Here is a 15,128-nt window from a genome sequence, read left to right on the forward strand (position 1 = left end):
TGTATACAGAGTACTGATAGAGGCATTGCTGACTGAACTTCCATTTGGATTTCTCACAGCAGCGGAAAAAAGGAAGGGGTGAAACAGTCATCCTAGAAATTGACCAGGTAAGACTTTAAGATCTGTTGATCAATTGCAATCAACCTCTTGGGAAATCCTTTACCAATTTGCTAAGCTTGTCCATATTTATTTTCTTCCCCAGAGCTACTTTCCTAACCTTCCAGTCTCCTCTAAACCACAAACAAAAGATTTTAAACCCACCATTGAAAACTTAGGAATATACACACATGTTGTTAGTTATTTTATCTATTAGTTCATATTTGAGAATCTTATTTAAAATGGAATTTCTTTTAACCAAATCCAAGACTAAATTTTTATAGGTCTAAAATTTTTATAGGCAGCACCTAGTATAGTGCTTTGGATATAGTACAAATTCAGTATGTAATGGTTGAAAGAAGAATGAATTTATAGTATAAACAACTGCAGAACTTAATGTTGGTTAACTGCAGTGGGAAGAATGAGAAAAGGTAGAGTCACAGTGAGTGTGACACGGGGGGCTCAGCTCTCATCAATACTAACTAAATAAATCCTTGGGTGCCTAGTGTATTTAAGGATTTAAGTATCCCCAACTGAGTGCCTTGAGGATAGAGATGATATGTTATTTTGTATTGCTTGGTAACATGCCAAGTCTTAAGATACTTTCTCAAGTGCAAGAGTATCCAGGAATCAGAAATATTAGAAGCTCCACTATTCAAGCAAATTACATATAGTTTGAATTCGTAAAATTTTCAACAAACTCTTCTCAATTTATATTTCATAAGATAAAACTGCTGGCATTAAAATCCAGTTCCAGACCCACTCTTCTATTAAATATTGCAAAAACACAGAATAGTAGAAATGGAAAGATCTTTAGAGATTATCCAGCCTATTTTTTTTAAATGTTTATTTTTGAGAGAGAGACAGAGCGTGAGCAGGTGAAGGTCAGAGAGAGAGGGAGACACAGAATCAGAAGCAGGCTCCAGGCTCTGAGCCCTCAGCACAGATCCCTACCTGGGGCTCAAACCCACCAACAGGGAGATCGTGACCTGAGCCGAGGTCCTCTGGCTTAACCAACTGAGCCACCCAGGCGGCCACAACCTATTTTTAATATCAGGAAAACTGAGGCCCACAAAGAGATCACATTAGCAGCAAAGCTCTCACTGAAAGACACGCAGAGTCCATGTCTCTCTCTGAATGTTTCTACACACACACACACACTTTTTGCCTTTCTGAAAATACAGAGGTCTTAAAAAGCCAAGGCTTCTGTCAGGCCAGAGGTACTCATTTAAACGTAACAAGTTTTTATTTGGCCCACGGTGTTTAAAACAAAATAAAAGCAGGAATATAGGAGGATGTTGACAGGCAAATGCTCTCGCAGTTTTTGCAACCTGTGGCTCATGTCCTTTCTACAGTTACCTCTATGAAGAGATACTCTGATGTAGTAGAAAGATCACGGGACTTTGAGGACACATGGATCTGGGATGAAATCCCGACTCCACCACTTACTATGTGGCCTTGGTCAGGACACTTCTTTGAACTTTAGTTTCCTCATTAGTCAAATGGAGATAATTCAGTTTGATGGAAGGGTTTGAGAGGAAAGTATGTCTAGCACACAGCTGAAGATCGATAAATATTTGTTAAATAAATGAATAACACAGTCGATGCTCAGTAACAAATGATCATGCGTGATTGGAATCCCTATCTCCTGGGGGCTCCAGACTGAAGGCTCTTGGCCTCCCTGCAAGCTTACAGGCCTCAAGCCCGGCCCTGAGTCTGGCCATTTCTTCCCAGGCTCACTCGGCGCTCGGTCCAGGGCTCGCAGAGAATTTCCTGGTCCTAGTTCTCTGGCCACCTTAGTACTGAGGCGTCGGACCCGTGCTCCGCCTCCTCTCCCGTTCCCTCCCATCAGAGCCAAAGTCGGAAGAGGCGGACGCGGCTCCTCAAACCACAACTCCACTACGGCGGTGCTCCCCCTGCCGTTAGCGTCCAAAGGGATTAAGCATTTCGTTTTTCTCTTTTTTTTCTCTCTCGGTTTCTAGTTCTCAGTCTCCCCTCACGGGATCGAGTCCATTTCGTTTGGTGGTTAAAGACCACACGCAGCCTTCTCAAACCCTTCGGTTCAGAACAGTTTAGAAGGCCGCGTTGCCTGGGAAACTGAGAAGGGCGTTGGAAAACGGCCACCCTGCGTCGCGTTTGCGCAGGCGCTAGCGGCCTGGCTTCCATTATCGCGAGAATCGCCTCCCGGAAGTTCCACGTCAGTCAGTCGGCCGGCAGCAGGTCGGTGGGTCTCTCAGGGTCTGCGTCGCCGGTGGCAAGTGCGGGCTCCCGGGCTCTGACCAACGGAGCGATGGTAGGTCCAGACCCTGCAGGAGGGAGCGGGGCCTTTTCGGCTGAGGTCACCCTTGAGCTGCTGGAGTGTGGGCTGCGGATGCGGCCGCCGCCTCAGGCCTTGCGGGGTCCTGGTCCGGTTTGAGTTTTTTGAGGGAGGCGGCGGCGGTGGGGCCCAGGAATCTGAGGTGGTTTGGAGACGCAGTGCCTGGGCTTTGACAAAACTACCTCATTCTGCCCTTAACACGGCGGCAGCTGACCGTACTCTCATGTTGGGCTTGTTCTTGCTATAATAACGTGTGCTGACCGCACTGACGATCTTAAACAGAAAAGCATTCCCTCTGAAATAGGTAAATAAAATGTATATGGATTTCAAAGTGGAATTTCGAATGCTTTGGCATCCCACTTTAAGTTTCTAGGGGGCAAAGAAGGGTTAGGATGTTGCTTATAAAACTGGTGTGCTTTTCTGCATTTGCAAGGATAGTGGCTGGTAAGAATGGCAGTCAGGACAGGTAGCACTTTTTTATTGTCATTCTCACCCTCAAAAATACCCTAAAGTACTTTTGCCCAAGAGTGTTCTAATAAGAAGAAAAAAAGTACAATAGTGTGAGGATATGATTTCTGCAAAAAAGTAAGAAAGTCGGTATTCTGTATTTAAACATTATCCTGCACCTCCCCCCACTTTTTACTTGTTCTGGAGCATAGGTCAGAGATTTTGGAGCCAGAAGAACTTTGGGATTAATAAATCCAAAATCTGTATATTGCGGTAAAAAAAAAAAAAAAGTTTGTAAAGAGCTAATTGAGGCAGAGTTGGGATTACAGCAGAGGTTGAGTCCTTAGGGAAACTGGTGAAAGTTATGGATAATGGGTAGAGAAGCACACAGCGTTGCAAAAAATTCAGTGGGTTCACTAGAGACCACCTCTCCCCTATCCTTATCCATGAACTTCGTTGGGTCCCCAGGTTAAGGGTCCCTGAACAAGATCTGAGGTCTCTTAATGATCCTACTTCATATTGCCAATGATCCGCTCTGGTCTGGGATCTGCTGCGCTTTCAGTAATGGACATTTTCTAACGAAATATCCTTCATTCTTTAATACATTTAAAATCTTTTTAATGAGATACAAATACGAATGTATTTTTTCACTTGTTTACCATAGAGTGTTTACTATGTGCCCATGCAATTTGCTAATCATTTGCCTCCTAAGTCTTTCAACAGCTGGGAGAATGAGTTATAAGAAGTGTTTATGGAGCGGTTATGATAGGCCAGGCACTATTCTAACTGCTTAACACTGAATTTAATTCTCATAACACTAAGACGTAAATAAAAGTATTATCCCCGTTTTACTTAATGTCGAACCTGAGAGAAGTTCTAAGTAAACTTGCCCATTACTGCATATTTGAAATGAGTGGCAGAACTGAAATTTGGGTGCAGCATAATTCCCTAGACCTGGATTATACCATCTGTCCTTAAACCCCATATCCAAATGTAGAAGATGCTGTGGAGATAAAGACATGAGTAAAGCAATGACCCTGCCCTTAAGAAGAATCGACTCTATAAAGCAAAAAGAGATACGTATACAAATGTTAAAGGTTAAAATTAACTTCTATAAGATCCCTTAGGAAAGGATAGTTCTGGCTAAGGTAATCCAAAAGATTTTATTGGTGGCAGCAGCATTTAAGATGAGTCCTAAATGGGGACGCCTGGGTGGCTCAGTCAGTTAAGCGTCCAACTTGGGCTCAGGTCATGATCTCACGGTCCGTGAGTTCGAGCCCCGCATCGGGCTCTGTGCTGACAGCTCAGAGCCTGGAGCCTGCTTCGGATTCTGTGTCTCCCCTTCTCATTACCTCTCCCCTGCCCACAGTCTGTCTGTCTCTCTCTCTCTCTCAAAAATAAATAAACATGAAAAAAAAAAAAGAGTCCCAAATGCATCCGGTTTTTCGAAAATGGTGGCATTTAGAACGAAGGGTACATATGAATATCTTACTCGTGTTTGTATCCTAGAGTGTCTAATACAGTGTCTCATTCAAAGTAGTCACTTAAATGTTGGGAGAAATGTAACAAGAGATTTCATACGTGCTTTTTAAACTGGGATTTGTGAATTAGGGATACTTGGAAGTATTCTAGGGTTGCTTAGTCCCCCGGCCCAACTTTCCATAGCATCACTTTTACTCAGTAATCATTAAACATCCATATGGTAAAATATATACAGTTTGTAAGTGATGGATTTCCTCATTTGCTAGAGGAAAAGTGTGAGATGTGCTGGCTTACATGAAAGCCCCCTCTGTGGTTCCTGGCACACAATAGACATTTCATGTTTGTTCACTCTGAAGAGACCAGCAAAAGGAGTTGAAATTTGTCCTGCAAATTAATGAGGCAAAATTGAGAAAAGGATGAAGTAAAAAGTCCTGCTTCCCTGAATGACCAAGAAGTGTCAGGATGGTGATTTGAAAGTGGAGAGTTTGAGATGGAGAGAAAGGCACACCAGTGGAAACATTTTTTGGTGATTGTAGAGAAGAGCCAAAGAACTCTGATCTTTTAAAGTAAAGAGATCTAGGTTATTGCTAAAAGTGGGAGAGGCGTGTATAGAAGTGATAACAGGGTTGGAGGTAGTAGATGAATAAAAGCCTTGTGAGGCGTTTGCTTTGTTTCAGAAAATTATCTCTGCTGAAAATATCTAGTGATCTTCATTTTGTGTTGAAAAGTAACCTTAAATTTCTGTTCCATTCATGATCATTCTGGAAGATTACAGAAATAAAGATTCCGCAGTAACTCAACTTGCCAAATAAACTTTTCGGTTGTGTTTAAAACCTGTCGAAGGGGAAACATTTTAAATCAGTCTTCCCCAATATGCGTCCAAGAGAGAATTAAGACTAAATCCAAAGGTATCACTGTTTATAATGAATTAACTTTTTTTCTAGAATGGTAAGTATTCTTGGGAGAATTGAGAAAATACTTTATTCACATCATTTTCTTGTCTGTGGTGTAGATGAATCCAGGTTGAAAAAAGCTGTTTTAAACTATTAGCATTTTCTGACTCAAGAGTATTTTAATTTTTGTTTAAAATTGTTCTAATTAGAATTAGGTTCTTGTATTAGATTACTAAGTAATGCATCCATTAGGTTCCTAATTAAGTACGTTAGGTTCCTATAACTTTAAATCCATTAAAATGTTATAAATATTCCCATTTGCCTCCAAAGGCCTTCATGGACATGGATATAACCCATATTGATCACACATCCCATTCATCTAGTATTTACTAATACTGTTGCCAAAATACTTTTGTCTGAAGAAATCAATTTTTTTATTGAGGTATAATGGAAATAATGTTATGTTAATTCCATGTGTACAATATAATGACTTAGCATATGTATATATTGTGAAATGGTCACAACAGTAAGTCTAGTTAACATCCATCGCTATATGTGGTTAGAGTAATTTTTTTTGTGATAACTTTTAAGGTCTAAGCAACTTTCATATATACAACACAGTATTATTAACTAGTCACCGTGTTGTACATTATATCCCCAGGACTTAATTATTTTATTACTGGAAGTTTGTACCCTTTGACCTCCTCCATCCATTGTGCCCATCCCCACCCCTTGCTTCTGGCAACCACCGATCTGTTCTCTGAATGTATGAGCTTGAGCTGTTTAGTGTGTGTGTGTGTGTGTTTATTTTTTTTTTAAGATTCTACATACAAGTGAGGTCATATAGTGTTTGTCTTATTCCAACTTATTTGACTTAGCATAATACTATCAAGGTCCATCCATGTTGTCACAAACGGCAAGGTTTCATTCTTTTTTTATGGCTGAATAATATTCCTGTGTGTATACAATGGAATATTATATATAAATATATGTAATATGTATTATGTACATATATACAATGGAATATTATATGTATAGTATGCATATATTACATATGTTTTCTTTATCCATTCATCCATCAGTGGACACTTATACATTGTTTTGATGTCATGGCTATTGTAGATAATGCTACAGTGAACATGGGGGTGTATATATCTTTCCAAGTTGGTGCTTTCCTTGTTCTTTGGATAAATACCCAGAAGTGGAATTGCTAGGTCATACATATGGTAGTTCTGTTTTTAATTCTGGCAGAGGTGGGGGGGTGGGGGGGGAGCCTCCACACTGTTTTCCAATAGTGGCTTCACCAATTTACATTCTAGCCAACAGTGCACAAGGGTTCTCTTTTCTTCACATCCTCACTGACACTTGTTATTTCTTGTCGTTTTGATAATAGCCCTTCTAATGGGTGTAAGGTGCTATCTCATTATGGTTTTGACTTGTGATGATTAGTGACATTGAACATTTTTCATGTACCTATTGGTCATTTGTAGTCTTCTTTGGGAAAATGTCCATTCAGAACCTCTGCCTATTTTTAACTAGATGATTATTTTTATTATTTTTTATTTTTTTGTACTTGAGTTGTATGGGTTCTTTACATATTTTGAATATTGATCCCTTATCTAGATATATGATTTGCAGGTATTTTCTCCCATTCAGTAGGTTGTCTTTTCATTGATGAAATGAAATGAAATGAAATTCATTGCTGATGTTTCCTTTGCTGTGCAGCGTTTTATTTGATGTAGACCCACTTGTTAATTTTTGCTTTTGTTGCCTTTATTTTTGGTGTCAGATCCAAAAAAATCATCAAGACCAGTGTCAAGGAGCTTGCTGCCTATGTTTTCTTCTAGTTTTATGGCTTCAGGTTTTACATTCAAGTCTTTAATCCATTTTGAGTCAATTTTTGTAAAATTAACTATGGTGTAAGATAGTGGTCCAGTTTTATTCTTTTGCATATGGCTGTCCAGTTTGCCAAACATTTATTGAAGAGACCATCCTTTTCCCATTGTATATTCTTGGCTTCTTTTTGGCAGGCTAATTGACCATATATGCATGAATTTATTTCTGGGTTCTCTGTTCTGTTCCATTGATCTATGTGTTTTTATGCCAGTATCATACTGTTTTGATTGATATAGTTTAGGATTACTAAAACTTCATGAATAACACTTTAGAATATTTTCGAATAGGACACTCATGACATGGACACAACATTGTGATTTAGTGGATATGTTATGTATGCTTACTTAGATATTCTGTAAACCAAGGGTTCTCAAAATGTGATCTGCAGTCTCCTAGGAGTCCCCCATTCTTTTTCAGGAGGTTCACAAATTAAAACTGTTTTCCTTATAGTAAGGCACTATTGGCCTTTTTCACTATGTTGATAATTTGCACTGTTGGTGTAAAAGTAATAGAAGATAAAACTGAACTGGTATAGTGTCACCAAATTGTACTGTTAGTATATTCTTCATTACCACAGAATTTTTTTTTTTTTGTAAGTTAAAAGTCAGTGTCCTTAATAAGGGTGCCTGGATGGCTCAGTTGGTTAAGTGTCTAACTCTTGATTTCAGCTCAGGCATGATCTCATGGTTCATGAGATCGAGCCCCACATCAGGTTTCAGTTTTCATATTGCAACTAACCTTTAAGAAACTACCACTTGTCAAGTTTTAACGTGTATGAAAGAAGAATATTCATAGCTGTTTGAAAAAAGTTATTTAAATATTTCTCTTTTTCCATCTACATATCTTCATGAGACTATTTTATATACATCAACCAGAACAACATATTGAAGGCCAAAGCGAATATGAGAAACCAACTTTCTCCTATTAAGATAGAATGTAAAGAGTTTTGCAAAAATGTGAAACACTACCACTCTTCTCACTAAATTTATTTGGAATATATAGTTGTTTCTCATAAAAATATGTTAAGTTAACATGTAATGACTTTATTTTTGTTATTTGAAAATGAATTAATAAGTATTTTTAAGTTGTTTCAATTTTAATATTTCACATGGTATTAGTAGATATAAACTTCATAAACAAAAGCTTTTTAGTAAATTTTTTTAGAGTGTACAAGATTCCCGAAGCCAACAAGTTTGACAACAACTACTGTAAATTAAAAATAACTTAAGTACTCATATGTTTTTATGAGTGAAGAAGTAGGTGCTTTAGACTTGAAACTGTGCCTACAGTTTAGCAAAGTAAAAACTGAATTGTTTTATAGGCCTATTAATGCATGTTAATGTAGTGTTTCAGTTGAGATCTCAAATATGTTTTATTTGGCATAGCAATTTAATGTTTTGTGGGTTTTTGATGTTGTTTCTCCTTAGCCTCTGCGACTTGATATAAAGAGAAAGCTAACTGCTCGATCAGATCGAGTTAAGAGTGTGGATTTGCATCCTACAGAGCCATGGATGTTGGCAAGTCTTTACAATGGCAGTGTGTGCGTGTGGAATCATGAAACACAGGTAGGAATTTTTAAGGACTTTTTAGAAATAGTGTGTTAGACAGTGATTATAATGAAAGAGAAGAAATAGAATCCACTAGCTATATGCAGACTGCTTTCTCAAATAGATTGGTACAAAGTATTTTCAGTAAAGCAGAACTAACATTTATGGGGTAATAGCTTGTGGGATAAAACGTTTGGGTCTTGTCATACACAATATTTAAATGTTAAATTCTGACGTAGGTAGTATTAACTTTTCTTTGAAATTAAGGAAATTGCCACCAATATAAGGTCACTTGCTCTAGATAAAGTATTTAATAGTACTTAATTTTCTATTCAGTGAATATTCTAACGTTCCTAAGAATGGGATTTTTAATTTTATTTATTTTTCCCAAGTACTCGATATAATTATTTGCAGATAACTTTCAATCTGCCATATGAATTATAGAGTATGTCAGAGAAGTATTTATAGTCAGCTTTTGATTACACATATTAAAATATGCATTATACGGATTGTCTGCCTTACATGCTTGTTTTGCTCTTTCATCTGAGTAAATAATTAACCTTCAAATTGGTTTGTCTCGTTTTCCTTTTTGTTGACCATTCTTAATCTTTTTCCTTCAAAATACAGAACATATAGTCAGCAATATTCCATACACTTCTGTGTCTACTTATACAATAATTACCTTCAACATCCACGTTTAAGTTCTTAATACCCGACAAACCTCACATTGAATAATTTAAGATGGCAAAAATAGGCTTAGGAAATCAAGGCCAGGAATAAATGTAAAAACACCGTTAGTCTTATGTCACTAATGACACAGAATGCACACTAAACCAAAACCCCATCAGTGACAATTTATACACATTAACACTTTGTTCTCTGCTTTATGCTACTGCTGATAACATTGTTTGACACGTAGGAAGCGCTCAATTATTACTTTTTGAGCTGATGAATAATGAACATTCCATTTATCCCTATTTCACTGTATCAGGAATTCTCACCTCTGCAATTTCACATCTTCATCTTGTGAATCCATTTGTATTAATGGAGATAATATGCATGCTAATTGCTTTTTTTTTTTATATACTCCTGCATTCACACGTTTAAAATCTTTGTGATTTTATGCTAAACAGATATGTTGGTGCCTCCCCGAGCCCTCACTGCGCTTCCTAATTCTTCCTGGGGATCCCTTGTCTCTGCTCCATTTAGCCATTTCTCAGCTGTCATTTCACTGTAGTATGTTTTAAATCCCAGGTGTACTTCCCTTACCCTTCTCTAGGTTTTCCTGTAACGTAACTCTGCTTTATCTTTACCCACTTTGCCTCATGTTTCTCTTTTGTGCCCTCCTGTGCCCTCTGGCAGGGCCGCTTGCTTCCACTTTCATAATTTACCTCATTGGTAACTTGTCTAATTTCCTTCTTTCCTTCAAGAATGGCGGTTCTGAGGTGGACAGGGATTATCCTAGTCTTATTTCCTACTGGTACTCCAAGTGCATATCTGACAGATTTATAGTAGATACTCAGTAAGTCTTTGTTGAATGGTTTGCCTCTTTTGGTTCTCCCTGCTTTTTCCCCTCTATCACCAACAGAAGCTACTTGGCACTCATGTATATTGAGAGCAAAATTCTTGAAAGAGGCAGAAAGTTTTTGGAAGTATATTCAAATGTACTTGAATTTCAAATACGTCTTTGAGGTGGTGAGTCCAATGATTAAAAAAATCAGTATGTTGGAATTTGAAGCCATCCTGCCAATTAAGTGGTGTGGGCAAGCCTTTTAACCATGTTAAGGCTCAGTTTAATTATCTAAAATGAAGATGATATTGTTGCCTTCCCTATATCACAGGAGTATCAAAAGGATTAAATCCAATTAGATAAAATTGTGTGTGAGACCTGTAAGGTACCATACAAGTATTAATCATTATTTTCCTGACTTACATTGAGTGTTTGTTGAGTGTATAGCCTTTCCTCCTGTTTAGACTGTTTAGGTTCTAGAATGTGGAGACCGTCTCTTGTGTTATTTGTATCAGTCATAGCACTTAACATGGACCTGAACCATGACTGTTCTGCAGCTGCTTTATGTGTACGGCTCAGCAGATCCCTGGATTTATTGACTACTCATAAGCTTTCGTGGATTTGTCCATCATCTTAGAGACTGCATGTTCTTTCTGCTCTCAGTGTCTTTATTGTAATCAACTGACAGTGGCTGTACAGGTTGGAGCTTCCCCATTTAATGTCTTTGTGTGAAGAATCTTTGAGGTCTGTCTCTATTCTTTTTTTTTTTTTTTTTTTTGTAACTTAGTTTTTGTTTGTTTGCTTGTTTTAGTATAGTTGACATACGATGTTAACATTAGTTTCAGGTTTACTAGCTTCTGTTCTTTTTATTTAGTGCACATGGTTCATCAGTAAGATTGTACTTTTTTCCATTACTCTCTGGTACACAAAAAGATACTGCAAAATGATAGCTTGATTTTCAGAATTTTAAAAAATAAGGCATCAAAGTAGGAGGACAAAAAGATGCATTTATCCCTGTTCTTTCTAGGAGGGGTCTCCTAGTTATCTACTTTTATCCTGTGTATATTATTCCATTCTGAACAACTTGAAGAGATATCTAAATCACTGTGTAAAGCATAACTTCACTAAAGACAGGTAAACAGCATTTGTATGGAAACATATTGCTGAGATGTACAAAACAACTGCATCTTCTTTAGGAGTTTATTTTGTGAGTTGACGGGTTTAATTTTAAAGAGAAAACTAAGCAGGGGTGTTGGGTGGCTTAGTCGGTTAAGCTTCCGAATCTTGGTTTCTGCTCAGGTTATGATCTCACAGTTCGTGAGTTCAGGCCCTGCATCGGGCTCCATGCTGACAGTGCAGAACCTGCTTGGGATTCTCTCTCTCTGGCCCACCCCTGTTTGTGGTGTCTTTCTTTCTCTAAATAAATAAGTAAGCTTTAATAAATAAACAAACTAAGCCAATTCATTCAACAAATAGTTGTTATACACTGGTTGTTTGCCAGCCACTGTTCTAAGCTCTGGAAATACAGTGGTGAAAAGATTCCTGCCCTCAGGGAGCTTAGTAGGAAAGATTGACATTAAACACATAATTATGAAGGTGCTGTGTTTTGAAAGGGGAGTGTAAGGATCTGTGGGTAGGTTTTCAGGAGGAGGAAAGGTAAGGCTGGGAGTAGCCAAAGGTGAGGCTAGAGAAAAAAGAAAGGGCAGGCTGGAGCACAGAGGATCTGGAATTTCATCTTGTGGACATTTGCTCTCTTTTATCCTTTGTAAGTATTTTAGTTTTGAAACTGTTAAAGAAGAGAAGATTGGTCTGTGTTTTTCATTTGATTGTTGAACTTTTGTATTTTAGCCTGAAAATATTTTTAAATTAGAAGTGATCTAAATAAATAGATGTTTTAAATATAACAATAGATTCTTCAGTTATTTTCTCATAACTCAAAGTGTATGTGTTTTCATTAATTTTAAAGACATTGGTGAAAACATTTGAAGTATGTGATCTTCCTGTTCGAGCTGCAAAGTTTGTTGCAAGAAAGAATTGGGTTGTGACAGGAGCGGTAAGTAATTCTGTGAATCTCTAATCCCTTCGGTTCAATTTCTGAACTGGTCAGTGATAATGTGCATGATTTAATTCTTGATTTTTTAATTAGTGTAATGTTTTGAAGCTTGGACTTTAATCCTTGAGCCTATAATCCACTTTTCTTGTGCAGTTGACTTCGTAACAGTAGTAATGACTTCTAGATTTTCATTTCCAGGATGATATGCAGATCAGAGTGTTCAATTACAACACTCTGGAGAGGGTTCATATGTTTGAAGCACACTCGGACTACATTCGCTGTATTGCTGTTCATCCAACCCAGCCTTTCATTCTCACTAGCAGCGGTAAGAAGTGACTTCTTTTGGTTACGTGCATCTCTTTGAGTCATTCATTTTCATTCAGCGAGACGTGCAATTCTTTCACTGCCATTACAAGTAGAGTTCTAATTCCAAGCAGCCTTTAAACTATTTAAATCCATTAGCGTGCTATCAATGCTGCTTGCTTTTGTATTTAATGAAATATCAACTCTGCTTAGGATTTGTATAGCACTTGTTCCAGTTCCTGTCAGGGAAGGCCTACAGGTCTAGATGATTAAACATCTGAACAGAAAGCTAATTTACATGCTGGTAAGTGAGTTTTTGCTGGATTGCCATATACCCTACTCAGGTTATACTTGGGCTACTTTGCTCGCTGGTATTCCATCTAAAACAGTGGACTCTTTGGAGGGCAATTAAGACAAGTTGCATTGAATTGGTAATGGTTCTTTGAAACATTTTTAAGTTAAAATTGAGAGAAGTAATTCAAAGCTTTTTTTAGCCATTCATATAAGAGGAATGCTTATTCCCTAGTCACCGACCTCGTTATTCAGTCATACTTAGATTCTAATCAAACTTCTGTTACTCTTTTGTCATTCTGTAAAGCCCACTGAGGCTTTCTTAAATTTTCTCATGAAACTTTTTTATTTGCCGTTAGTAATTTCTGTATCTTATCTCCGCTCTTGTGTAGAGAGTTAAGTTTATTCTTAGGATAAATAAGGATTTTGAAAAATGTATTCAGTTCTGATTCTTTAAGTCATGGAATGTATGATTTCTCTTAGATTTGCTGCCTTAAAAAGCACAAAGACTGCCTCTTAGTTCTGACTGAAAGAAATATAAATTGCAACTAACTTGAGACTTTCTTTTGGTCTAGATGACATGCTTATTAAGCTCTGGGACTGGGATAAAAAATGGTCCTGCTCACAAGTGTTTGAAGGACACACCCATTATGTTATGCAGATTGTGATTAATCCCAAAGATAACAACCAGTTTGCCAGTGCATCTTTGGACAGGACCATCAAGGTAGGGTGTCCACTATTTGTATCAGTTATGGTGGTAAAATACAGTTGTTTAGGTATTTTACTCCTGGCTGCCCAGAAAGTTATTCCTGATTATAAGTTTCTCTCAAAAGCTTGTATTGAAGTCAAAATAGGATCTCTCACTTTGATCCAGAAGGACATATTCTGTTTAGAAGAATATTGTAGCAACTTGGTACTCTTTTTTTTTTTAATATGAAATTTATTGTCAAATTGGTTTCCATACAACATCCAGTGCTCATCCCAACAGGTGCCCTCCTCAATACCCATCACCCACCCACCCCCCATCAACCCTCAGTTTATTCTCAGTTTTTAAGAGTTTCTTATGGTTTGGCTCCCTCCCTCCCTCTCTAACTGCAACTTGGTGCTCTTAATGGAAGGAGTGTTTTTCCATATCAAAGCAGTATACTGAAAGACTTTTAAACCACCTAAACCACTGCAAACCCAGAATAAGAAAAATGCCAGAATCTTCTGTTCCCTCACCTTTTAGTGTATTTCCTCTATTTCCTCTTTCCTTTTAGTGTATTCATTGTTGACCTCTGCTGATTGTTAATCTATTTTACATTTAAATTTCATCTGCCTCCATTCTCTTTTTCTTATTCCACTTCTCCATACTGCTGCCAATTATCTTTCTATAACATGGGTTTCATCTTTCAGTTCCCAGTCTGAGAGTAAAGTTCCAATACCTTAGTGTGGACTACAAGGGTTTCCAAGACTAGCCACAGCTAATATGATGAGACATCTCCTATAACCCTGGTCTATCCACCATTCTCTAGAGATGCCATGAATGTTCACATAACCATATTCAGCTATTACCTCTGCTTGTGACACTCTCTATTCTCCCTTTTGATTTTTTTTTTTTTTCCCCTCTAGAGAACTACTTATCTTTCAAGGCTTAGCACAATTATTTACTCTGAGAAGCTCTTTTCAGACACCCATTTCATCTCCAGACAGAGGCAGTCCTGCTCAGTCCCTTCCTTCCATTCCTTTTGTCTCCATTATGGCCTTCATTTTGAATGATAACTGATGTGTGTATGGAAATCTGTATCCCCCCGAAATGTTGATGTTTGGGGCAGGAACTATGTGTCACCTCCACTCCCTCAAACAGATACTCAGTATCTTGCAACACAGTACCTTGCTTGTACTAGATGCTTAATACAAGATGCAAGAGTGCAGCTATACTCCTTTTTCCATTATGATTTTTAAAATGCCTCTACATGCATAGATTTCAAATTATATATTGCATTAACTTTTGCTTACGTGTGTATACTTAGGTCTGTATAACATTTTTGTTAGTTTTCCTTTAACTTATAGACAATGATACATGTTATTTGTGTGATAATTATTAAATGATACCTCTCTGAATATCTTAGCATTTTGGCCATATTTTTTTTCCTTTTGCTGGGTTGTCCTTGCTTTTGACATAAGTTGGAAACTTTGAATTAGTTTCAGACTTGCGTCACTAAATTAGGTATATCATGAAAACATAAATTGTCTTATCTTTGGCTCTAGTAAAGTGTGTTTGATCCAGTCAATGGTAAACATTTGTTTACAC

The 15,128-nt window shown here is 37.6% G+C and overlaps 1 protein-coding gene across 1 annotated transcript in view; it reads left to right on the forward strand.

The window, feature by feature from the left end:
• Positions 1-2,255: 2,255 nt before the first annotated feature.
• The window catches only part of COPB2 (COPI coat complex subunit beta 2), a 30,633-nt gene continuing 17,760 nt past the window's right edge, over positions 2,256-15,128 (forward strand). Inside the window, exons 1-5 of the mRNA XM_019437900.2 lie at positions 2,256-2,389; positions 8,559-8,696; positions 12,155-12,241; positions 12,440-12,566; positions 13,411-13,559. Of these exons, the coding sequence (XP_019293445.1) occupies positions 2,387-2,389; positions 8,559-8,696; positions 12,155-12,241; positions 12,440-12,566; positions 13,411-13,559 (504 nt within the window). The 5' untranslated portion in view covers positions 2,256-2,386. The remainder of the gene's footprint in view (positions 2,390-8,558; positions 8,697-12,154; positions 12,242-12,439; positions 12,567-13,410; positions 13,560-15,128) is intronic.

This window comes from Panthera pardus, unplaced genomic scaffold, assembly GCF_024362965.1.
Source record: "Panthera pardus isolate Hobbes unplaced genomic scaffold, ASM2436296v1 HiC_scaffold_16, whole genome shotgun sequence".
Taxonomy (NCBI): Eukaryota; Metazoa; Chordata; class Mammalia; order Carnivora; family Felidae; genus Panthera; species Panthera pardus.